The sequence below is a fragment of the Peromyscus eremicus genome, chromosome 15 (assembly GCF_949786415.1).
Source record: "Peromyscus eremicus chromosome 15, PerEre_H2_v1, whole genome shotgun sequence".
NCBI lineage: Eukaryota > Metazoa > Chordata > Mammalia > Rodentia > Cricetidae > Peromyscus > Peromyscus eremicus.
The window spans coordinates 32615313-32640046 of NC_081431.1; the positions used below are offsets into that span (position 1 = coordinate 32615313).

The window sequence follows — 24734 nt, forward strand, 5'->3', positions numbered from 1 at the left end:
TTGCCTCCACCATGTAAACACTTGCATTTGGTTTTAGATATTTGGAAGCAACATAGTCTAGGTATATCCTTCATCTGCATACCTCAATATAACACAAATATATATCATTTGCAAGTACTTGTGATTATTGTATATTTCATCTAGCATACAATAATCTCTTGTGGCAGAAAGAGAGGAGAAAGCCTACTTTGGCTATTTTGTTTTATTTTCCACTCTTTTCTTGAACTTACTATGTGGCCACCTCTAGCCTTGAATTCCTAATCTTCCTGCCTCCATCTCCCAAGTGTTCAGATTATAGGAGTGCACCATATAATACCCAGTAAGAAGGACATTTAAGGCATTTTGTAATACTTTGGGTAGTTTGCTTGACAATAGATACTTTTATAAGATGCATGCTGGACCATGTGTATTTTCTTAAGTTCATAGTGTGATTATTCTCAAAGCTAATTTTAAGACTGAATGAAAGTTTCCCTTTAAGTATCATGCCCCAGGACCTACACCACAAGACATTCCTACTCTCGGCTACTACAATTGCATTCACAAGGAAAAGCTGCAAAAACTCAGCCAAATATCCACTGGCTTTTAAAAAACATTCCCTATAGTGTCAGAAACTATTTTAATAACTAAAATAATAAACCTTCATGTGAGGCAAGTTCTACAGTGTCTTAATTATTGGCTTCTGGGGTGAAAAATTAAGGAAACATTAGTGAATGTGTTAACTAGACAAAGCATGGCAGGAATTTCCCTCCACTTACCTAAGACTGAAAGCAAAATAAAATCCATGCTCTGTATGTAAACCACCGGCATGAGAGCCAACTTCAAATTGTAGAACTACCAATAAATAACAGCGCTCAGAAAAAAATCCCTGTAACTCATCAGGAGCCTTCGATTAACATAGTGAAATGCTCTATGGTTCAGTTCAGGAATCTGTAATGAGTGGATGTTGATATAATTGTTTGTCTATGATGTACAGTGGTTAGTGTTCTGCACTGCATATAGTGTTTAGTGTTCTGCCCTGCAATGTAATTGTTTACATTGCCTTAATATTTCCAATACTCTAAATGACTCTATTAACATCTTAATACTTAATACTTGAAAGCCAGTCTGAATCTTTAGCTTTTAAAAGTTCATGATTTTTGAACACACACATTGAGCTGATGCTTTTTTTCTTCCAATTATGCTCTCACAGCTTTCACTCTGTTTTTAACTCACGGCCTTTTTCTCCATGAGTCTATTTGGTACATACTCTTAATTCATAGTCTTCTAGGTGAAGGGACTGTACATGGGGACACTCATGCCAGTGCAACTTACCAGTCCTACTCTATTGTTCCCAAGTCCCCTTCCCTGCAGAATGGGGAATTTTGGTAAAATAGTCTAGAGAGACCCCAAGGTATCTTTGCAAGTTACAAGTGCTTCATGGTCTCCGGAGCCTGTTTGCAGTTTTCATTTGAAATGATATTTTTGTCATAGGAATTTGAATATTTTACTTTTTCCCCTGCAGAATCTATACCATCAGTTAAAATGAAAGCACATCTTCCAATGTAATCCCGTGAGAGTAGGGTGGTAGCGCTGTTGTCTCTCATACAGAAGACAGTGTCGAATTGGAAAAACAAGGCTTAGGAACATCCCTCTTTACTGCAAATCCCTTGCAGCCCCTCTCCTTTATTCATCCCTGCTCCGATTTCCTTTGTCACTCTGGCCCTACGCATCATTATATAGAACAGTCTTCCGCTAGTTACTTATGGTGGACACCTGCCTTCTAGCTGTGCTTGGCAGGCCAGCAGGATGAGGTAATAATCAGAAGAGAATGTTCTGGTTCTTTAGCCGCATCCACGTACAATTTTACTCAAAACAGCTCTCTGCGGGTGAGAACAGAGCGGTTTTGAGATCCCTCTAACATTCTGTAGGAGCCTGGAAGAAGAAAACTGTAAACTTTTTTGATCCTTCTAGAATAATGGAAACATAAATGATAGCTACCTTGGCCCATCCTTTCAAAACTGTTTACACACAGATGTGCATGGAAATGAGACCCTCACATTTATAAACATTTTGGCTCTATTTTCTCCAAGTCCAGCCGTCATCTTAAGCACTTCTCCATGTGGCTGTACAGCACTGTTTTCCTAAGAGCATATTTTGTGAAGGATTTCTCCAGGGTGATGGCAGTCTTTGTAAGACAGATGCCTGAAGGACATATGGTTTCCATAGATTTTCTGTCTAGACTGGCTTTATTTAGTGACTCTTGGTCTGAGTTGGTCTAGTTAAAGTTTCTGCAGGAGCTTGTATAAAAATTTTTAGATGTGGGCATACCATCAAGGTGTAAAACAAAAATTTTGACTTCATATTGGCAAGAGAATAGAAGGGATCACTGAACATTTTTCTTTAGTTTAAGTTGTTCTGATCATGTTGAACGGCCACTTACCCATTCCATCCCCAACCACTGTCCAGAATGGAGACTAACTCTTAGTCTGATTACTGCTAAGTTCACACCCCCCTCGATGTTTTCCTGAGAAAACTCTTTGTGTTGCCATTGGTGTGTGTGTGTGTGTGTGTGTGTGTGTGTGTGTGTGTTTGAAAGCTCTAATTCTTTCTTTACATGGCCCAGGGGACCTATGATTTCTTGCCCTTTTAGCACCAATTTTTTACAAACACAGCATTTTTCTGACTTGAAGGAAGAAAAAAAAAAAAAACCAACAAGCCACTGAGTAAGGGACTCCACCATTTGGCATTTCAGTAGCTCCTTCAACCAACAATGAAAATTCTGTTTTAAAATGTGGTTTCTGAGCCAGTGTTCAAGGCTGCTCTAGAAACAATAAGATCCTTTCAGAAGGAAAGAATAACTTCTCAGCTTGCCCAGAAGTCAGCTTTGCTCTCTTTTGTGAGAGCCTCAGCCCTGTTTAACTGCTTCACAGCAACAGGCTCATGGAAAGGAAAGACTGTGGGACACTCTGCACACATGCACAAAAATGCTGTCATTTGCCCTCTCACTGAGCATTTAATTGGTCTTCTTCACATATTTGTTCACTGACATAGCAGCTCACAAGGTACAATGCCTCTCTGTTTTTCTGTTTGCTTTAATTTTTTTTCTTTTGTTTTTAAATTTTGAGCTCTAAGGCATATTAGAGCTCCCCCTGCTGGACTTTTTAAGAACACTATTGAGTAGGCCATGGGTACATGGCAATTCTTTGTCTCCATTTTTGCCACTCAAAGGGCAAGAAAAGTACTGTGTGGCACATTTAAAACTGGCCTTTTGACTCACCAGGTGTCACCAGGCAAGAGTAAAATATTGGTGCATCCCGGTCTTTTCTAAATCTTCAGATTTAGATTTTTTACAGTAAAGCAATTTTTCAAAAATAATTGGCCTGCTCACTTTTCCAATTACCCAGTTACTTTCTCTGAACTAAGGCCCCAAGTCCTATCCCTATACCTGAAAGACATCCAAGGTCTTGCTCATCTTTCCTAAAGCAGAAGTGAGTTTACTGTCTCATCCAGAGGTGCAGATCGCTGTGTTTTCCCTCCCTCCTCTTGCTTTTTCTTTTCCATGACTTCTAATGCCAGGAGACTGCACATCCTGGAAGTGGAAACTTCCCATAGCTGCTTCTGGGTACCTACTTCAGAGCCTCACTTCCTTCCTCCAGATGGCAAAATCAGATCCTCCCTCTCCTGGAGCCTGAGGTAGGAGGGAGGTGAGGACCAGGAAAAGAAAGGGCAGAGAAGGAGGAGTATGGGGAAGGTTCTTACTCCTCTACTATTAATGGGAATGAGTTCTATGGAGCAGAGTCCTGGGAGGTCTCTTTCTAGGGGAGAAAAAGAAGGGGAGGGAGGGAAAGAGAGAAGGAGGACTGTAAGGAAGAAGGAGAAAGAGGAGGAAAGGAGGAAGGGAATTCACTGAGGAATGCCACCTGACTTAATTCAATAGCCATATGCTGTAAATGTCCAGAAAACCAGGTCCTACCTCTGTTTTCTCAGGCTATGTTCTTATGTCTGCCTCTTTCCATCTTCTTTAGCCCCTGCTTCCTCTCAACTTACCTGTTGTTAATGATATAGTACAGAGGCCAACAGAGAAAAAAATAGTATCACAACTAGTCTTTTAAACATCATCGTTTCCTACACCTAAACATCCTCTAAGCTCTCGAAGATGTTTCATCACTTTATTGGGATGTGGAGCAAAACAAGTGCCTTGATACTTGTGCTAAAGGATGGGTACCTTTCCTGGCTTCCTTTCCTCTACAGACACCCATTCCTATTCCTGAAACACCAGACCCTCAACTTTCCCTATGCTCTAGAAGTCCTTTTCTTACACACACACACACACTCACTCCAAGTGCCCCTTCCACTCTGCTAGCACAGCTCTATGTGAACACTTATCTGCTGCCGTCATTGCTAACCTAGCTCTGTCCTAAGAAGAAAGCCCTCCAGACAGTGACAATCTTTCTTTGCATATCTTGTCAACATAGCACCTTGTGTACACACAGGGAAGGAAAGAATGCAAATGATTAACCTGCAATGCTTAATCAAAATTTGCTTTGGAGGCTGCCCCCCCCAGTCTATTCTTTAAATAAATTTATTTATTTACTTTACATTCTAGCCAGTTTCTCCTCCCTCTTCTCCCAGTCCTCGTCCACCCCCACCCCACTCTTTTCCCACCCACCAATCCACTCTTCCTGTTTATGCTTATCATGAATATCAACAAAACATGGCATATCAAGTTGTGGTAAGACCTAGCACCTCCCCATGACCCAGTATGAGGAGTAGGGCCACACAATGTATTTTACAAACCAATATAAATACTTTCTTTCAATAAGTCTACTGAAATAATCTGAGTCAATGTTGTTGTAGAATCTTTTTCCTCATCTTCAACTGAGACAGAGTTAATGTGAATGAGTCATTGAAAAGCTGGGTTGTTTTTGTTGTTGTTGTAGGCATATCACATCATACCTGTTAGGGAAACCTAAATCTGATCTATAGAGCAATCTAAATAAACTTTCACAAAGTACATTTTATTTCTATTTACCTCAGAGACTAACTTATCAAGGTTAGTACATGCTTATGTCACCAAATAAAGATTATGGACAATTTTGTCCTTATGTTATCATATCAAGTCCCACAAGTTGATTCTTATATCCTAGTGATACATTATATATATATATTTATATATTATATATATATTTATATATAATATATATTTATATATATAAAATCAAGTGTTTATTCTTACAGGTGAACTATATGTCACCTCTTAGATGTAGTGAGTCACATTATCTTTAGGCGTTTCAAATAGACAGCAAATTTTTTATACTTTCATACATCTACTACAAACTATTCTTGGACAACAATGAGCTTGGTGACATTCCTTAAGCCACAAGAGGCAAAAAATATGCCAGAGAGTAAGTACCCTGAGCGTTGTTTATAATAAAACTATAAAATATCTTCAATTTGGACAAAATCATGAGTATCACAGCATTTTCCTGAGTTTAGCCCAGCATCATCTAAATATGTAATACCTATTTTAAAAATTCCCCAAATAAGGACCCAAACTCAATACAATGTTGACACCTAAAACCCTGCATCCTGCAACTGCTCCCATAGAAGAAACGTTCAGAGGAGGATGTGAAGGCCTGGCTCACAGTTGCCTTCCCATTTTACTCAAAGACACGCTCCTTCCTGAGTTAGACCCAGCTGCACCCCACTCACTCACATTCACGATCTCCAGATTGTCACAGTGCCCCAAGCGAGTGCCATGGAATGCTATAGTAAAAAGTGTAAGATGGGAGCTCACCCCATGGGAAGTTTAGAAGACTGTTCAGATGGAGGCTGCAGAGAAGTCTCCGTTAGGAAAAAGTGCTTACCAGTGCAAGTACGAGAACCTACTTTGGGATACCCGGCAACCACACTTCAAAACAAATTTCAAGAATGGTGGGTGTGTGTTGGGAATATAATTCCAGTGTTGGGAAAGGGGAGACAGGAGGATCTCTGGGACTTACTGGCCAGCTGGCCTAGCTAAATCCAGGAGCTCCTTGTCTAAATAATTAAGGTGAAGAGTGATTGAGGAAGACTCCAACCCCTGGCCTCCCTAAACACACACACACACACACACACCCCACCCCAAAGCTGATGAACAATGCAGTCTGTCCTGGTGGAGTCTCCCTGAACCCATTAAGACTGGCCTCACATCATGAACACTCAAGGCCAGATAACAGAAAGAAGAACAGATGGAATTAGACTTCTATTCTTAAAAGACAATAAAGTGAGGGAAGGAAACAAATGGCGGCTTCTCAACCTTATCAGTGAAGCCAGCTTCTGCCCAAAATGCCACCCACCCTGCATGAGCATCGGACTTTCTTACAAAAACTGCATTGTCCAAAATCCTGTAAACGGGCCATCCCTGCAGCCACAACTTCAAGTCTTACATCTTTCCCTTTGATTTGAAAGCAGAAACATGGCTCTTCTATCATAACCATAAACCGCCCACACACAACACAGTGTTTCAATAAATGTTAAATGATACAAGATGCTCCATTTCAATGTAATGGATTACTTAATGAAGCCCATCGCTTAACAAAGCAACTGAGGAAAATTTGGTACAAAACAAATAAGTTTGCCCCAAACAAACTGTCTTGTGAGGTGAATGTCTTTGGAAATGGGAATGGTTAGGAATCGGACCAATGAAATAAATTTGAACAGCAGACCTTACATACCTTCTTAGTGTTGAAGTTGGCACACATCTTAGTATTTGTCTGGTGTTTCTTTCTAGCAGTGTTTTACAATACAGTCTACTTTCCTTATTGTTTTAGAAATAAAATAATGTTCACTTCTTCCAAAGGAGTAAATGGGTCAAGACTCTTCTGGGTTTTTTAATTGCATGTATTGCACATATATGGATTTCTTTAATCTGAAACTGGACATATTCCAAAGATGTCTTAATCATTTTGAGTGAACATAACGGTATCTTAACCTTCCTTTTTTTCTTCTGTCATTAATTCACCACACGGCTATGTAGAATTTTTTTTAGTGTATGGCCCCAGGGACATCCCTAATGAGTGCACAAGTGAACAGGTTTTCCTAATTTATTCATTTGGAAAAAAAAAGAAAGAAACCAATTTACTGTGAACCAAAGATCATGCTAAATTCTGGGGTATGGTAAACAAAATGAATACCAGGCCTGACAGCTAGCAAAAATTTGTATCTACATAGTCTCCTCTCTGCCACTACCCACTACTGTTCATCATTCACCACCACCACCACCCCCAAAGCCTGGTCCAAGGTTGAAGAGATTCATGAGAATCTGCTCTGCCACCCAAATATTCAGTTTTCTTTCCATCCTCCATTCCCACCATCGAAGTCTTCCCTCTGGCACTCATTTAGTTTCTAGTCCCTTTTGGTCAGCATAGGTCTACATTCCCTTACTGTTTGCAAACTTGGTATGTAGTATTTCAAATCACCGTTGCCCTTATTGTAACCACATTGTCCCATTTTCAAGGTTGTCAGAGTGTGTATTCAGGTGACGAACTATAGAATTTCACCCCATTGTGCCACATTTAAGATGCAGCGCTACAGTAAAAACCGTTTGCACGTTTATCATAGTTCACTTGCCCTGCCACTCAAGAGTAGATTCCAAGCTTCTTAAAATTACATGACACAATGCCCTCCACATAGTAGTTGATGAACAATGCACAAATATATGAATAAGCCTGGCTCCATTCTCTGACTGAGTTACAAATAAGAAAAACAAAGCCCACAGACATTCCATAAGAAAAAAAAAACACATAATTAAGCAATTATAGCTATACTTGATGTATTTTTAAACTTCTGCTCCAGGACTTTTTCTATATGAACATATTTTCTCAAATATAAGCCTCTAACTCCAAAGTGTTATATACATGGCCACATGGGACCTGATCACCTTGACCTAGCTTGGACTCCAATTGCAATGAATGTCTTGTTTAGGCACTTTTCAGTCACTCATTCATTTGTCCATTATTTAGAAAATATTTTTTCACTGCTCCTGAATCTCAGTGTAAAAAAATGCTGAATATACACAGTAAAGCAACATGTGCATTCTCTGTTCTCCAGGAACTTTAAATGTATTGGGAGCTCAGGCAGTGAAGTGTTGGGGAGTGGCACATAAGAACAAGAGGGTCAGGAGATCTCAATTGCATTCCTTTCTCTCTGGGTTACAAGCCTCTGTCTAGCCTATAGTGTTCTCGTACAACAGTTTCCAATCTGCTCTTCTGTATCCTGAGTCTCACTGAATTCATAGCCTGACACCCCCCTAAACCCGCATATTATTACACCCTAGTAGAGTCTCCCCCGTTCAAGTCTAAATTCTGGCTATCAACTCCCATATTTCATAACTGTTTGACAAATAATGTAACCTATGGAGATGTGTTTTTAGTAATCAAACTCCTTGGAGATGGGACACTATTGTTTAGTACTATTCCAAACACTAAAGAACTGAATAATAAAATAATGCATAGGAAGAATCTCCAGCTCTCAATCCTACACACACACACACACACACACACACACACACACACACAACATGGAGGGTGGTAGAGAGATGCACAGTGGTTGAGAATACATATTGCCATTCCATAGGACCCAGGTTTTGTCCCAATATCCACATCAGGTGGCTCACAACTAATGTAACTTCAGCTCTAAGAAATCCAACATTGAAGCAGCTATATCAGGAAGGGGAATGCAGGTCAGAGAAGGCCTACTTCACTGAGAAATGTCTAGAAAGATAAAAAGTCACTGAGAACAAAATTACATGCAACACCACACTAAGCTCTGCATGACATAAATATAACCTCTGACCTCCCCATCAAAAGAGCCACTGGTGCAGGTTCAAGACTTGGGATGTAAGCTAAAAGGAATGTGGATGGTCATCTCAAACACGGAAGAATATATTAACAAAAGAAAAATTGTTTTTGCATAGTCGTAGAAAGAAAATTGCTTTTTCCCAGTGGAGAACTGCCAAGAAGTTCGGGTGGTCACAGAACCTTTCTGCTAAAGGGCTTGTTCACTGAACAACTAGCTTTGATTATGTTTGTTCCTCTGCCAATAAGTATCTCTACGCATCCTTTCAAAAATCTAGTCACTACTAAATAGTAATACTAGTATGAGACATTAAATTAGAATGTACTGTTGTTTCCTAGCCAATTTTCAGGACTAGGAAAAAGGGATTCTCCATGACTTCATGCTAAAGTAGTACAGTCTCACTATTAAATCAATAAGTGGTCAGTGGTTTCACCACTAAATCAATAATGTCTCTTATGCTCTGATTTCCCTTTGGCTTCAACCTTTATCTTACAGCTTGTGATTTTTGTTTTTTGTTTGTTACTTAATGACAGTTTGTCAGTGTCAATGCCTTTGCAATGACAGTACCAGCTCTAACCACCAAGAAACAGGGTGTGGTTTTGAGGCACCCCATCATTGTTCTCTTCAACTTTTCCAACTGTGGGGCTTCACCCCAGTAAACGGGTATCCAATCCAGTCAACTTAAGTATTTCCAGTTCAGAAACATGACTACAATTCTAAAGAGGGTCTTTTGAAAACAATCTCAGCTAGGATGATTAGTAAAATAATTTCCATTTAGGTCATGTGTTGAATTAGAGAATTATAAAAAACTATTCCCATGGTATCTGCGTATATGGCACACACAGAGGAAGCTCATTAACATAGTTATGATGTAAATGTATTCAAGGAATAAATACTATGACTTGATAATGTTGAACTTCTCAAGTACAATAATCATGTGGATGGCTTTCAGAAATGCCATGGCCCTTAGATAGTGGCTAATATTACTACAAATCGTGATGAACCCTGCAGGACTCCAAACACAGCTGTCACTCATGCAACTTACATGGGTACTCACACCTAGCCTGTTCGTAACCACTGCAGAAAACTCTAAAAGTCTCGATTTCTGATTTTCTATGGTCTGTGATTAGAAGCAAAATAAGAACTGGGGGAAACCACTGCTAAAAGCAATGAGAAGTGTAATTAAGATCCTGGCAGAGACAAAGATTCAAAACCATTGTTGATACTTAATACACTTTATTAGTTCCTGGAGTAGGCATACCTCCACACAGCTCAGCCTCCAGAACAGTGGTTCTCGACCTTCCTAATGCCATAACTCTTTTTTTTTTAAATAAGTCTTTTTTTTTAAAATTTATTTATTTATTATGTATACAGCATGTATGACTGCAGGCCAGAAGAGGGCACCAGATCTCATTACAGATGGTTGTGAGCCACCATGTGGTTGCTGGGAATTGAACTCAGGACCTCTAGAAGAGCAGTCAGTGCTCTTGACCTCTGAGCTATCTCTCCAGCCCCATAACTCTTTAATACAGTTCCTCATGTTGTGGTGGCCCCCAAACACAAAATTATTTTCATTGCTACTCCATAACTGTAATTTTGCTACTAGTATGAATTGTGATGAAAATATTTTTGGAGATAGAGGTTTGCCAAAGGGGTTGTAACCCACACAGAGAACTGCTGCTCTATAACCACTGTGCTCAACTGTCAGAGATCTGTGCAGTATGTTTCACAGTAGCTTTCAAATTATTCTATATTCGTATTAGTATTGGGAGAAATCTCTTTGGTTTTGATAAAGATCTGCACAATGAAAAATATACAATTTCCATTGAAAATTAGGATGCAAGGATGACTCAAAGGTGACAATCTTAGAATCACTGCAGATTGGGACCACTCCTACTGACCTGAATTGCATGTGCATGCGCATGATGGCTCTTTGTCAATGTCCTGAAGAATAATTCTGCTATTATACCTGTTTCTTTACCTGTCTCTTTCTCTTTTTCTAGCCGGAGGCCACCTCCATCGCCAACTCGCCCCACTATAATCCGTCCACTAGAATCCTCACTGTTAGACTAAATGAAGTGTCTGGCATGGCAATTAATCACTAATGATTTATGCAAAAGCAACATATTCTGTAACCTTTGCAGTCAACCATGAGTAGTCGCATGTATGGACATCCATAGGCAAGTAGCCAGTTTTACTAATGTATTCATCACCCATCTTCATTGCTCATGGTATGCCAGACCTTTGGGGTTTGACTGAAAAACTGCTAACCTGTAGAGAGACTTAATATGTTGTACTGACCAAGGTAGTTTTGTATAGCAGTCCTATACTTTGGTACCATTTATCTATCCAACATATATCTGAAGAGTTTTCTCAATTGTCTACGAAGCAGCTCATAACAATTCTTGACAGACATAAGAATGAGCTTAGAGCCACATCAGTTTCTCCCCCACATTCTGTTTAGGATGACAGAGATTCTGTTGTCTGCTATTGACGCCACTGCCTGCTCCATAATTACCTATTTAGATTTCTTTCCCGTCTTTATTCCGTAAGCCCGCTAGGAAGCGAGATTTTAAAATTAGGATTGTTTAAGAAGGAAGCTTTTCAGGAGCTTGAGGCAGTTAGCAAAGGGAAAGTCTACAGGGTTTGCTCTAAGTGGGGAGCTTCTCCCAGTGCCAAGTGTGTTTTGCTTCATGTTAGAAGCGCAAGCAACAATGCCTAAATTGTTTGGTAATGACCAAAAATCAGTCGATAGATTTGGCTACTTCCAGAAGGAAGAAGCAAAAATATCACCATTCTAAAGTGTCTGCGGAAATATTATCTATTTATTATCTCATATATTTACCTCTCTGTAAGCTCTGATGAAGGAAGGCTGACATTGAAAATGTTTAATTTTACAGTTATTTTTTGACATGGGTATCTAACTCTATTTAGTTATTATGACTATTATTTCAGCTGGAGCAAAGTTAAATGTATGTTAATACATGATTCCTATGGTTTACATACAAGTGATTATGCAAGAATCCCTTTAAAACAACTAGAATGTCTCTACCCATTCCAGACTCTCTTAAATCTTGCAATGTAATGACACAATTGCATTGGAAGTGTGGTCCCTGTATGCAAACTCATCAGAGATCCCATGGTTTAAGAGTACAGCTCACATGTTTACAGATGCCCTGCTCCAGCTTGCTCCCAAAAATGCCTTTGCAATATTGAGCTGTAGAACAAATTTTCAATTTCTACAATTTCTAAAATTTACAAGAGCAGTCTAGCCTAGAGGTTAATAGTTCAGCCTTGAGGCTAAGTTTTAAACCACCTACAACCAGATGATTAACATATAGGAGACAGCTAGAAGCCAACTGGAATTCTGTCTGCGAACTGCTCCCAGACAGCAGAGACATTCACTGAATTGTGCGTCCCATGACATTATTCCATATTCACAGAAGTAAATCACGTTTTACTAACTGCAGTGTCTCCCTTTGAAGGCAGCAAACATGATTTGTATGTGAATTCCATTTTAATTTCCTGTGCAGTTTCTACCCGAAGCAGGTAGAAACTATGACGTAAAAACTTTAACCATTATTAAAAAAAAAAAAAAATCCAAGTTAAATGGCACTGCATTGAACTTACTCTAATGGGCTATATCCCACTTATAACTGGAAAAATTAGAGAACATGAAACATACAAAATGGATATTTTCAAACTTTAAGTGACATAGAATATCACTACTCTTCACTTCTCTCATTTTTCCCATTGGAAAAAAAATCCGTGAACAGAACTCACATACGAGATGAACATTGTCTTTGAAAACGGTGTTCCAACTAAACGGAAAAACATTAAGCAAACCTTCATAATCAAACAACTAATGGAGAGTGGGGTCTTCTCATGAAACTCCCTGTTTAGGATTCCCTTTGCTTCTTTGAGTTCTCTAAAAATAGGCAGCTAATGAATTAGATGCGTCAGGGTTTGACTATGTACTTACTGTGGTTTTGTATCTTGCTGTATTTCAAAAATTTCCTTCTGTTAGAGGAAAATATTGCAGAAAACCACTGGTGTGTTCTCAGATCAGCACAAACCAATGTCAAGGAAAATTGGGGATTTGTCTCTCCAAGTTTCTTCCCACTGATCTTAGACAGTCATAAACAATGGCATTTGTCATCTTTGGCTTTTGCTTCTTGATCCACAGATGCCCTGTCCCAAACGTCTCCATCTGTCAGGACAGTTTTGTTCTCTTTGCTACCATGTTATATCAGTGGCACCCAGCACCCACCTCCCCACCCCACCCCAGAATTCCAGCAATGGCATTCCAGAATATTTTCAGTTTATTGCAGTTCGAAGGGTTTGCATCCTGCTAACAGGAGACACCAACGTGAGTGGAGCGTGACATTCTGGAGTGTAGAGTTTGTGGAGTGGCATGCACATCAGGCCTTAGGATGGGAATGTAAGCTCAAAGGGCCTTCCATTTCCCATTCCATTTCTAATCTCTTGTGCAACCTCCTGATTGATGATTCTGATGTTGTCAGCACAATAGATGTAGCTCTATCTTGTCTAGCATAATAATAAAAATAAACCCAGTGTTTCTAGGATTTGAAAAAAAAAATAACTACTTGTTTGATTAAGTAAATCCAGTTTCACTGTCACATGCTAAACTTTGCATGCATGTTGACTAACTGGAATAACCGTTTACTTAATTGTGGATGGAATATGAAACAGTATTGATTTAGAACAGATACATTCCCCAAAATCATCTACTAAGAAAACCTTCTTGAATATTGCTTTTAGGTGTGTTTTATAGCATAGAAGAGCAGTAGGGTCTATTTGTTGGCAATTTCACTGTTTGTGCAGATTCATACTCAGTCTATCCAAAAGCATAATAAAACAATTTCTGTGTTATAAGCATTCTGAATTTAGAATTAAGTAGCCACATAGATTAATTTGTGATTTTTTTAGACTGTAGCCATAACTCTAAAATATGAAATGGGACCTGATACCAGTATGTGACAAGTGTTGATGTTCTCTGTGTACTTATTTTCTCTGCATGTCTCTAGGAATATACTGTATACATAGTAAACATCTATTTCATGTCCTTTTTAAGTTCAAAAGCACTTGCTAACATGCCATTAAGCATGAATGTGATAATATGTGCATTATATATATATGTATGAGTATAAATATCAGTGTAAACCTGTGCTCAGTATGTAAGAATATGAATATATTTTTAACTGTGCTAATGTATGATATATGTTGGGAAGATCTGCCATAACCTGTGATTACAGTAGTTCATTTGTCATAACTTACATGAGATACACAAGATTTTCTAACTCATACTGTATATATTCTGAGGGGCACAAAGCTTATGAGAACTAGGATGAGGTAAAGTGATGATAACCAGGACAAGGTAGAGTAATGTCTATAATCATTAGGATTGAAACCCACAGCACTGCTACCTAAAGGCATTACCCTTTGGTGATACTCTGATAAAAAGTATAAGACTTGGAAGCTTTTCTCTAAGGTCTCTGGTTAGAACTGTGTTATTTAAAGATTGTTGAGTTGACTTAAGAAGCTAAGTTGATCTGTGTGGTCATTTATTCTCTACAGTAAAAGTTAAAAGCATACAGAGAGGTAGCAACATAATGACAGGGACGGATCTTTCTGAGCAAAATTGTAAAACATGCAGGGGACAGGTTACTTAACTCCTTGGAGGTATGTTATCTACTCTTTCAGGTAAACCTTTTGCATTTAGCAAACTATATAATTACTTTAAATTGATGGGAATCTCTGTAGGATGGAGAATAAAGCCTAAACAGATCTCCAAACTGTCTTAATTCAGTGAGAAATGATTGTGTGTAAGACTCAAGCCATGAGTTTTACATCATTTCACCTAGGACTACTAGCTGTGGACTCAAAGTTCCTGTGAATGAAGCCAATTTTAGAGAAATAATGGATAGTTCATCAGATCATTTAGTCTTTTCTAAATAACTCTATTTGTCTTCTAGATACTAGGCTGTCTGTCTAGCTGATGTGTTTAAATTATGTGGTGCTCTGTATGTGAAACTTTAACAATATTTTTGAAGTATATATAGTATATGCATTGTTAGTTGTGTATATATAAATACATGTAAGAATATTTATATGTATGAGAGCAAGAGACGGGAACCTCAGAATCTCCTGTTTAAGATCTGCTAGTACTGGTATACTGGTGAGACTTCTCATTCCACTGGTCAAGGGCTTCACATGTGGCTCAGCTCAAGGCATTAATTTCCTTATTGCTTTTACCTTTAAACTCCCTAAACTTTACTCATAATATTTTCAAAGTATACAAAAATTACTGCACTGTCTTATACTGACTGCTGCCAATCTGTGGAAATCATTTCTCAGAAACCCTACCACTATGACCTTGTGGGCTTTACTTTCTATGCACAGCTTTTGTTTCATGAGCTTGTAAATGTTCCTCTTCTCTCCCTGTTCTGAGTCAAATTTCCCTTTTGCTTTTCTATGAATGATGAGTATATAAAAGTCAAAGCTTGTCTTCTCTGTTTATTCTTTAATGAACATGTCTTTTTTTTGGCACTTTTGGGATTTCTTAATGCTGGATTAATATGGATTCTGTGAATGGGATTTTTGAAGCAAATTCCTAAAGCCTGTATCATCCTTGAAGGTCATGTACCTAGTGTGAAAATGTGAAACTGTATTTCGAACCTGAAATAAATTATTACATTTGAAGGAACCCCCAATTCCTCATTCTTGTATACATTTGAGTCTCTGCATTTCAGTAACACTGCAAGTAAATTCCTACTGCCCCTTCACTTAAATCTGTCCAGCATTACTAAAGTGGAGAGTGACAGCAGTTTGCATTTCCATCCTTAAGTTATGAGAAAAGGAGATTTTCAGACAGCAAATTAGGTAAATCAAAGAAAGGGGGTGGGAGGAGACAATTCCTACTAATTTGAAATAATAGGTTGTAGGATTCTAACCTCAGACAGTGGCATGGTATGACCTTTGCCAGGAAGTGATGTGACAGTTTGCCCTTGGAAAAGAAGTATTTGTGGGAAAGCCCAAGGAGTAGGAGGAAAGATAGTCTATTTACATGTTAGGTCAACTGAAGACAAACACTGAGCACCTGGCTAATAAATGTTACCTACTCACTGGGCACAAAAAGGGAAATGTAACTGCAATGTGTCCAGTAATTAGAAAATAAAAATAAGTGTTAAGTAGGTACAAACAATCCTTTCCCCAGTTGGGTTTCCAGATAATAAACACTCTTGGTTGTGAGTTTTGATGACAGCTCCCTAACCACACATGCTTCTAGACTATGCCATCAAAATGCATACAATAGGAGGGGTAAGAAGGGAGAGATATTGGTTTAATTTTCCATGCATGACTAGGATATATAATTATGGGAAACAGAGCTGGACAGATTGCTCTTTTCAGCTGCAATGTCCTTCTCTATACATTTCCCACAAGTGGAGAACCCATGCATTCAACGGAAGCTATCTATTGGGAAAGATCATGGATAAGAATCAGGCTGGTCACTTGCATTTTGTTTTAATCACATGATTCTAATGTATGGTAAGATACTCAGAATAATTTCTAATGAAAATTACTACAAAAAAAAAAGATAAAAAAACACACAAAGGACAATATTGTCACTCTTTGGTAGCTTTCTATCATTGTAAATCTCTGCTTGATTTGTTCTCAAGATTCCCATCTTTCTGACACAACCTTTCAATTGCACTTTGAGAAATGCATCTGGCATCTGGTTTCATGAGACTCAACCTGACTTCACCCCCACCCTTACCAACTCTTGATACTGTCACACTTGGGTTGTTCCTTGGCGCTCTCTCATACTGTAGTGGCATAGTAATTAGAATATATGCAAGAGGCAATGACTAAAATTACTGACTTAATTCAAAGCCTTCCAAAGTACATTGCCCGAGATTGTAATGAGCTCACATACAGAGACCAAGAGTCATTTTATCAGTATACTTTGGGAGATGACGGCTACAATGTAAATATCTTTTACTGAAAGAAAGAAAGTAAAATTACACTGTGAATCTTTAAGAGAGAGATAATGTCCACAAGCTCTTCAGACTTTTTTGATCATAAAAGTTTCATTCATGTAATACCCCACAGAACTAGTATTCTAAGTAACCTGCTTTAGGAAACATTGCTTTGAGGGCATTAGCTAGAGGGAAAGCCATTGGTGATGTTTTTGTTTGTTTTTGTTTTTCGAGACAGGGTTTCTCTGTGTAGTTTTAGTGCCTGTCCTGGATCTTACTCTGTAGACCAGGCTGGCCTTGAACTCATAGATATCCGCCTGGCTCTGCCTTCCGAGTGCTGGGATTAAAGGTGTGTGCCATCACCACCCGGCTACATGATAATTATTTTAGAGTAAGCTGACACCAACAAAAAGTTGTGTTCAAGTTCAAGCATAAGAGCAAGATGAAGTCCCAGCTCAGGACAGATATCCGGAAGCACTGGTGGCTTTGTGACCACGGTATCTGAGCTCCCTAGAAGGAGATGCCATAAGACAGGAGCATGAAAGCAGAAGAGGTGGGCACAGGCATTGATTCCTACTAAACCTTGGGTGCGACCTTGTCATTTCCTGCCTTACTTTCTTCCCTACCACTTTCAAAAAAAATTGCATCGAATATATACTTGTGAGGTTGTTGTGAATGAAGAGAGCCAGGTCCATCTAAAATGAAACTTCACCACAGAAGGACTGAGGACACCCCGTTCCTGTTGTCTTCTTTCCTCACTTCCCCATGCTTTAGGCTCACCCCTCTGCTGTGGGATGGTAAGTTGCCGAAATGATAGGCAAAGCAAGCAAGCAGAGGTTGGTGAAATTTTACAAAAAAGAGAAAACATAGAAAGAAAACCGTCCAAGAGTTTGTTCCGTGGCAAGGGCACCATCAGACTAAATTGTGGCAGTGGGATAGAGCTGAGAGGATGTAATTCATTCTTCCTAATAATTCTTAATGATTTTTTTCATCTCTTTTTCTTTGTGTTTGGGGAAAAAAAACTTATCTGTGAAGTTATTTTTCTGAACGTTTAAGAAAATATAACCTGAACGTATAATCTTGACATTATACATGCCTGTGAATACCAGGTTGTCGAGCTTTGAAATGTGTTACCTCAGTACTCCAGTACTTTTGTAGGTTTGTACAAAGCCTGCATTTGCTCAGCACTTGCCTTCAAGCACTCTATAAATATAAAATTCTGAAAAGGGAATAGCAAAAACCCAAACTGTCAAGATCCATGGTAGAACTAGCAGGTCCACTGAATGCTGTTATTACCAATGGTGCTTTTCTGGTAACAACAGGAACGTCAGATACAGGGTAAGAGAAGAAGAGAAGAAAGGAGCTGTCTGAGGGAATGCCACCATGGTGTTTGAAGTAAACTTTCTTGCTGTCAGTGAAATATATTTTAGAACATAATATGTCTGATCCTGTTTCTGGATTGGAACACCAAACTAGCTCCCATGGGAAGGTGTTTTTGGCATGTGCTCACAGAATGTCCCTTCAGCACTGTAGACCTGCTGTTCAGTTTAATGGCTCACCTCCCCACCATGCTGAGGTAATTAAAGTGTTCTAAAGCCCCTTCAGAACTCAAAAATAGTTTCTGTTTGCTAGGCAGGTGATAAATCTCATTCAGCCTGACAGAAATGTAATTACACTTTCTTCGTGAAAACACCAGGGATACCATTACCGGGATCTCTCAAAGCCCAAGGCTTGCAGACCCCCCACAGTTGAAAGGTTAGGGACTAAGAACAAGTTTTTCATCATTTAAATAGATGGGAGGCCTCCTTAATGTAGCCAGATTAAATTGGACTGGAGAAAAATTGGTCTAGGACTTTGGGAAAGGTAACCACCACTCAAGAAAAAGCCCAGTCAATTTGGTCCCATTAACTTCTCACAGAAGACTTAAAGAAGAGAAAAGGAAGTGTTTAGGATTTTGCTTTTTATAGACTCAACTGTTGTCTTAACAAGAAGGAAGTGAGCATGTTGCTGGACAACCGGCTGGGTGGCACAAGGTGACGTCCCACAGAGAGGAGGGTTTGAGATGATCTCACAGTGCCCTCAGAGTCAGTGTTCAGTGACTCCATTAGAAAGCAGGAATTGAAGTGCAGACTTGTGCCAGAAGCCCCTGGGCAGTCTTCCTTCAGCCTGCCATGTGTCTGCTACAAAGCTGTCCCTTGCAGCATGGAAGTTACTGCATCTTCTGGAGATGCAAATCGCTTCAAATTCCAGAGGCTGATGCCAAGCAGCAGCCCAGCTCTGCACCCCGACTCCACAATTCATGACCTGATGAGAAACAAACAAGCCAGGCTAGGGAATTCAGAGACTATACAGAAAGCCAACGTCTGTGTACCCTGGAATTGCTTCCCAATAAATCTGGATTTTCATTGCTCCTTGCTCTAAGACATGGGGAATTCCTACAAATCCTGAGGCCACCAAGAACCAGCCCTCGCCTGCTATTTTTCCTAGACTTGATCCTCGGCTGCCATACTGCACAACGATTCACCTCAGATTCTTAGTTACAAGTTCATGACTGTAAATGAACCCATGAGGTTTTCTGTGTTGGGATGATATTGCTCATTTGATCTTGATACCTTTTAATTTCCTTACTTTGAAAAGATTTCACTAGTCATGTGATAACGTAAGGACTAAGGTAGTAAATTGAAATTTCCATCAACAGAATTCTATAGCAATTCCTCTCCCCCTGGGGGGAGCATTCACGTCATCAAGTGTTTGGAAATAATTTGGGGTCATACAATTAGGGTTAGAAATCAAATGTGCAACTCTAAAAGGTACCTTTTAACGTGATCCTAATTCACCTACTTGATTGCAAGGATTTATAACTCCATGGTGCAACATGGTAGCATTTTTGAATGGGCAAATGCCTTAGCGTGCTGCCGGTACCCTGAGAGTCCCACCGCTGCCAACTTTGCCGTGTGGTGTACTTTCACTTCTCCTCTGCATGCATGCCTGGCCTACTGCTTTATTTGGGGTTTTTCATTTGTTTGTTTGTTTGTTTGTTTTAGACTTTTGTGGGATATTTTTGCATGCTATTACTTGGATTTATTTTATAACTTAAACATTGTCTTCTTCCTCTACATGTTTTCCTTTTTTATTATTTTGTTTTGTTTTTACTAGGAGACCCCCTCCTGCAGTTCCAGGCCGACCATCCTAAACCACACCCCCACCCCCGTCATTCAGTCATCTCCTTTCGTTTCCAACAACGTGTCTGTCTGTCCATGGTATTTAAAGTCTTTTGTTTGCACTATGTCACATGTATATATAAAAAAAAACTTTTATTTTTGACATGTGTCTTTAATTAAAAAAATAAAGTTTATTCTATATAAAAAAATTACATGTGTTCATTTCTTTTCCTACAGAAAAAAAAATTACCCAAATTAAAATAATTTATTTAAGCTAATGCTTGGTAAGGTAAAAATGCATTTATCTAGTCTTTTTTTTTTTTTTAAGAAGGGGAAATTGATTTTGTGGGGGACTGGGAACAGGTGGGGATGGAACAGGCAGGGGGTGTAAGGGATGGCAGGAAAGAGCACTGGGAGAAATGACTGGAATTGGGGGGCATTTGAGGGACAATATAGAAACCCAGGGCAGTGGAAACTCCCTGGAATCTATGGAAGTGACCCTAGTGAAGTCTCCCAGTAATTGGAGATATGGAACCCAAACTGGCCATCTTCTATGACCAGGCAAGGCTCCCAGCAGTGGGACTGGACATCAACCCAGCCACAAAACCTTCAACCTACAATCTGTCCTGCCAGGTCAGCCCAGAGACCCAGAATAGAACCAAACACAACTAGGAAAAAAAAAAAAGTCAATGAAATGATTCCTAATGATACTCTGCTATACTCATAGATTGGTGCCTAGCCCAATTGTCATCAGAGAGGCTTCGCCCAGCAACTGATGGGAGTAGATGCAGAGACCCACAGCCAAACATTAGGCAGGGCTTGGGGAACCCCAAAGAAGAGGGGGAGGAAGGATTATAGGAGCCAGAGGGGTTGAGGAGAGGACACCATGAGAACACAGGCCATGGAATCAACTAAGCAGGGCTCACCGGGACTTAAGCAACAATCATGGAACCTATATGGGTCTGAGCTAGGTCCTCTACATATACCTCGTGGTTGTGTAGCTTGGTGTTCTTTTGGGACTCTCAACAATGGGAAGGGGAGGTGTCTGATTCTCTTGCCTGTGCTTGGGACCCTTTTCCTCCTACTAGGTTGCCTCATCCAGCCTTGATATGAGGGTTTGTGCCCAATTTTATTGTATCTTGTAAGGCCATATTCGGTGGATATCACTGGGAGGGGCCTGTTCTTTTTGGGTTTTTTTGTGGTTGTTTTTGTTTCTTTAGGGAAAATGGATGAGGAGTTGATCTGGGGGAGAGGGCAAGTGGGGGAAAAGACTAGGAAGAGTGGAAGGAGGAGAAACTTTGAGAAAATAAAAGTAAAAAGTAAATAAATAAGAGTATTTCTGAGATGGTTTCATGTAGCCAAGGCTGGTCGTGAATTCCTGATCCTGTTTCGACTCACCCAAGTGCTTAGGTTAGCAACATGTACCACCACACACAGCTCCTGAAAAATGCATAGTTTGATATATTAAAGAGCTGAAAGATTTACATTATTAGACCACTGTGATTTAAGATGCTATTTGGCAGAGAATGTTAGTGTACTGAATTGAACAATAAGCTAGTGAATAGAAATTTCTTTCAACACAATACAAAACAATAAAAATAAAAAAGAATGAATATCTAGGAGTCTAGAAAGGACACAGAAGCCTCAATCCTTTTACTCTGCTTCCAGAAATCTTATCAATAGTTATTATTGCACCAAAATATTTTACTATTATTATTTTCCTAAAGCTATTAAAGAAGAATTTTAAAAATGTAATATTACATGTTGTGGAATACTATTTTGAGATGTGTAACATTCGTTTATATGAATATTTAATGATGCAAAAATGTGTTGTATTCTTTTATGTTACAGTTGCGTAACTCTGTGAAGCTGTGTTATTTTGCCTGTCTAAAATACCTGATGATCTAATAAAGAACTGAATGGCCAATAGCTAGGCAAGAGAGGGATAGGAGGAGCTGGCAGGCAGAGAGAATAAATAGGAGAAAAAGAGAGGGGAGAGAGAGGGGAGTGAGAAAAGGAGGAAAGGAGGATGCCAGGGGCCAGCTACACAGCCAGACACAGAATAAGGAGGAAAGAAAAGATATACAGAAATAGAGAAAGGTAAAAGCCCAGAGGCAAAAGGTAGATGGGATAATTTAAGTTAAGAAAAGCTGGCTAGAAATAAGCCAAGCTAGGCTGAGCATTCATAAGAATAAGCCTCCATGTATTTATTTGGGAGCTGGGTGGTGGGCCTCCAAAAAGCAAAGAGTAAAAACAGCCAATATTACAGAAGAAACTGTGGGTCTGAAGCATATAAGCTCACAAATTGTATTTGACAAATTCAGGGGTAAAAAGAAAATTCATCCATTTAAAGTTCATGTGCAATAAAGCATGGGAATGTTGCCACCTCAACAAGCTTCTTTAGGATGTCAGTGAAGTGCCAGAGAAACTGGGTAAATAGAAGCTTGAGGGCTGAGAAAACTTTTTAATGCATCAGTCTTTAAATAATACCAATATTGAAATTTTAGGCTTTGGATTTTTTTTCTTTTTTTACTATCCACCAAATGTATACAAATAGAATGCTTACTTTCAAGGTAATGTGGTACAGTCTGCCAATTGTTTTGCAGCTTTGCCAAAGGCTTTTAGTTTGTGATTTTCGGTTTTGAAGATTACGTGGGCTGAATTTGAATTGAAAAGCAGCTAGTCTCGGATGAGAGCCCTTGTGAAAACGCCTCATTTCACTGTTGAAAATAGAATACTACACATCAAGAGAGCAAATCATTCTCTGGGACACTGAGTTCCACTTACTTCACTGGAACCCCGTTTACATTTGACCCAGGGGTGACCTGGCAAAGGAAGGCACGAAGAAGATCTGGGCAGGACCTCCTTATTCTAAAAGAAGACCCCCTCATTAAAACCATTTTCTTTGGACTATGAAAACCACTTAAATCATTTTTAAGAATTAAATTCCCCACTCAAAAATGCAAGCCAGCTTCTCGGGTTTCAAGTTGCACATCCTGTGTCACATCCCTTTTTGCTGTCTCCAAGGGTCAATAATGAATAGGGTTACTGGCAACCAAGTTCAGACTCTAAAGCAAGGCATTCAGCTGGTTCTCCTGGAGCCCAGGGCAACTGAGCTGATGTGAAATAATGCCCATGGCACAGCCTTTGCCTTGACCTTAGTCCTCATCCAATAGTGTTTTTATGTTTGTATGTATGTACATGCTCATATATGTTGTGCAAGTGTACATCTGTTTAGGAACTCGAAGAGGCCAGAGGACATCCCAATATCCCGCTCTATCAATATCTACCTTATTCCTTTGAGTCAGGGTTTCTCACTGAACTTGGCCAGCAAGGCCCAAGGATCCCCCTGTCCCTGCTCTACACAGCACTGGGGTGACATGCAAGCATGTGGCTGCACTTGGCTTTTTACACGGGTGCTGAGATATGACCTCATGTCTCTGCAGCAAATATTTTATACATTGAGCCATCTTTCCACCCCCTTGAGTTTTAAAACAATATTCTTACTAGATGGATCCAAACACTAACACACAATATTCTCCAATTATTTTCTACCCCTTTGCCAAGCAAAGTGAGGCTGCCAGTGCAGGGGTTTTCCTCCAGTTGATTGTTTTTTCCAACACTTGGTATTTTTCACTGTCTAAAACTTAAATACAGAATTCGTTTTACCTACTACTTCACAATTTGGGTATTTACAATTTGAACTGACCCGATGAACAAGAAGAAAGTGAAATTCCAGCTATGCCAGAATGGAATGGCTTTAGTCTCCTGAATGGAAGAAAAGTGTGCTCCATCTCATTTCTTAGACAAAAAGCAAGAGGGAGTCTGAGGGGCAGGGGAAAAGGCATGAAACAAAAGTAAATGCTGTGCGAATGCACTGGCATGTGTTTTCTGTCCATAGTTCTTATTTCTTTCATAATATACTCTTAAATCAACCATCCACTAACTCTGTCTCCACCTCTACCTGCATCCTCCATGTGTGACAGAGTAGGAAAGGTACTACAGTCTTCAAGATCAATCACAACACAGGATGCTCAAGAGGAGTTAAAACTTCTTTTTAAAGCTATAGTATTCCTTGTATAGTCACTCCTTTTTTAATGCATCAGAAGTCTCTGGGATTCATAATAACATCTTAGTCAGCAGGAGCACCAGAGAAGTAACAGAGTCAAAGCAGCTTACAAAATAACCAAATCAGCAGTTATCACATATTGTTATGATAAAAGGCTTGGTCATCTTTCTAGGGAAAACCATTAATGATTTAAGTGCTGATGCAGCTAGTTGAGATCTTGAGAGCATTAATCCACTTGCTCCAACCATGACCTAATGTTCCAGAAGGTACCAATTGTGACTTCTGACAAGGAGACAATGGAATTCATGCCAGCCAATCAAAACCCCAACTTTTCATTCCTAATAGAATACATGCTGCAAGATTCTAAATCATTCAAGTGTTGGGGAAAAGGGGGGAGCATCCTGTTATTGAAATTATGAAGGGGTCTTCCACCTGCTTTGGTGCCTAACCAAGAGGCACTGTAGCAGCCTCCTCTTGACAGCAGAGAGAGGCCATTGTTCTGCAGTCCACAGCTCAAAAAACTGAAAACACCTAAGAGATGGATAAAAAAGAGCTAAAGGTAGGAAATATTTAAATGTCCAATAGCTCTCTGGAGTTTCGCCACTAAATAAATGTATGTCAACCTTGGGGACCATATATACAAATGAGGAAAGGATTTCAGTCCAAGTGTGGATGAATCCATCATTT

The 24734-nt window shown here is 39.4% G+C and overlaps 2 protein-coding genes across 6 annotated transcripts in view; both read left to right on the forward strand.

Annotated features, from left to right (window-relative positions):
- Dnm3 (dynamin 3) overlaps window positions 1-20095 on the forward strand; it is a 489100-nt gene extending 469005 nt beyond the window's left edge. For 2 of the 3 annotated variants that reach the window (XM_059280854.1, XM_059280855.1), the window contains one exon: window positions 10821-16337. In XM_059280854.1, coding sequence (XP_059136837.1) covers window positions 10821-10890 — 70 coding nt within the window. In that variant the 3' untranslated portion in view covers window positions 10891-16337. Of the gene's footprint in view, window positions 1-10820; window positions 16338-19973 lie in introns of those variants that run through there. The other variant, XM_059280851.1, reaches the window with a different exon arrangement.
- A 4296-nt stretch (window positions 20096-24391) lies between these two features.
- C15H1orf105 (chromosome 15 C1orf105 homolog) overlaps window positions 24392-24734 on the forward strand; it is a 44014-nt gene continuing 43671 nt past the window's right edge. Inside the window, exon 1 of one of the 3 annotated variants that reach the window (XM_059280137.1) lies at window positions 24392-24606. In XM_059280137.1, the coding sequence (XP_059136120.1) occupies window positions 24586-24606 (21 nt within the window). In that variant the 5' untranslated portion in view covers window positions 24392-24585. The remainder of the gene's footprint in view (window positions 24607-24734) is intronic. The other 2 variants (XM_059280135.1, XM_059280136.1) reach the window with 2 other exon arrangements.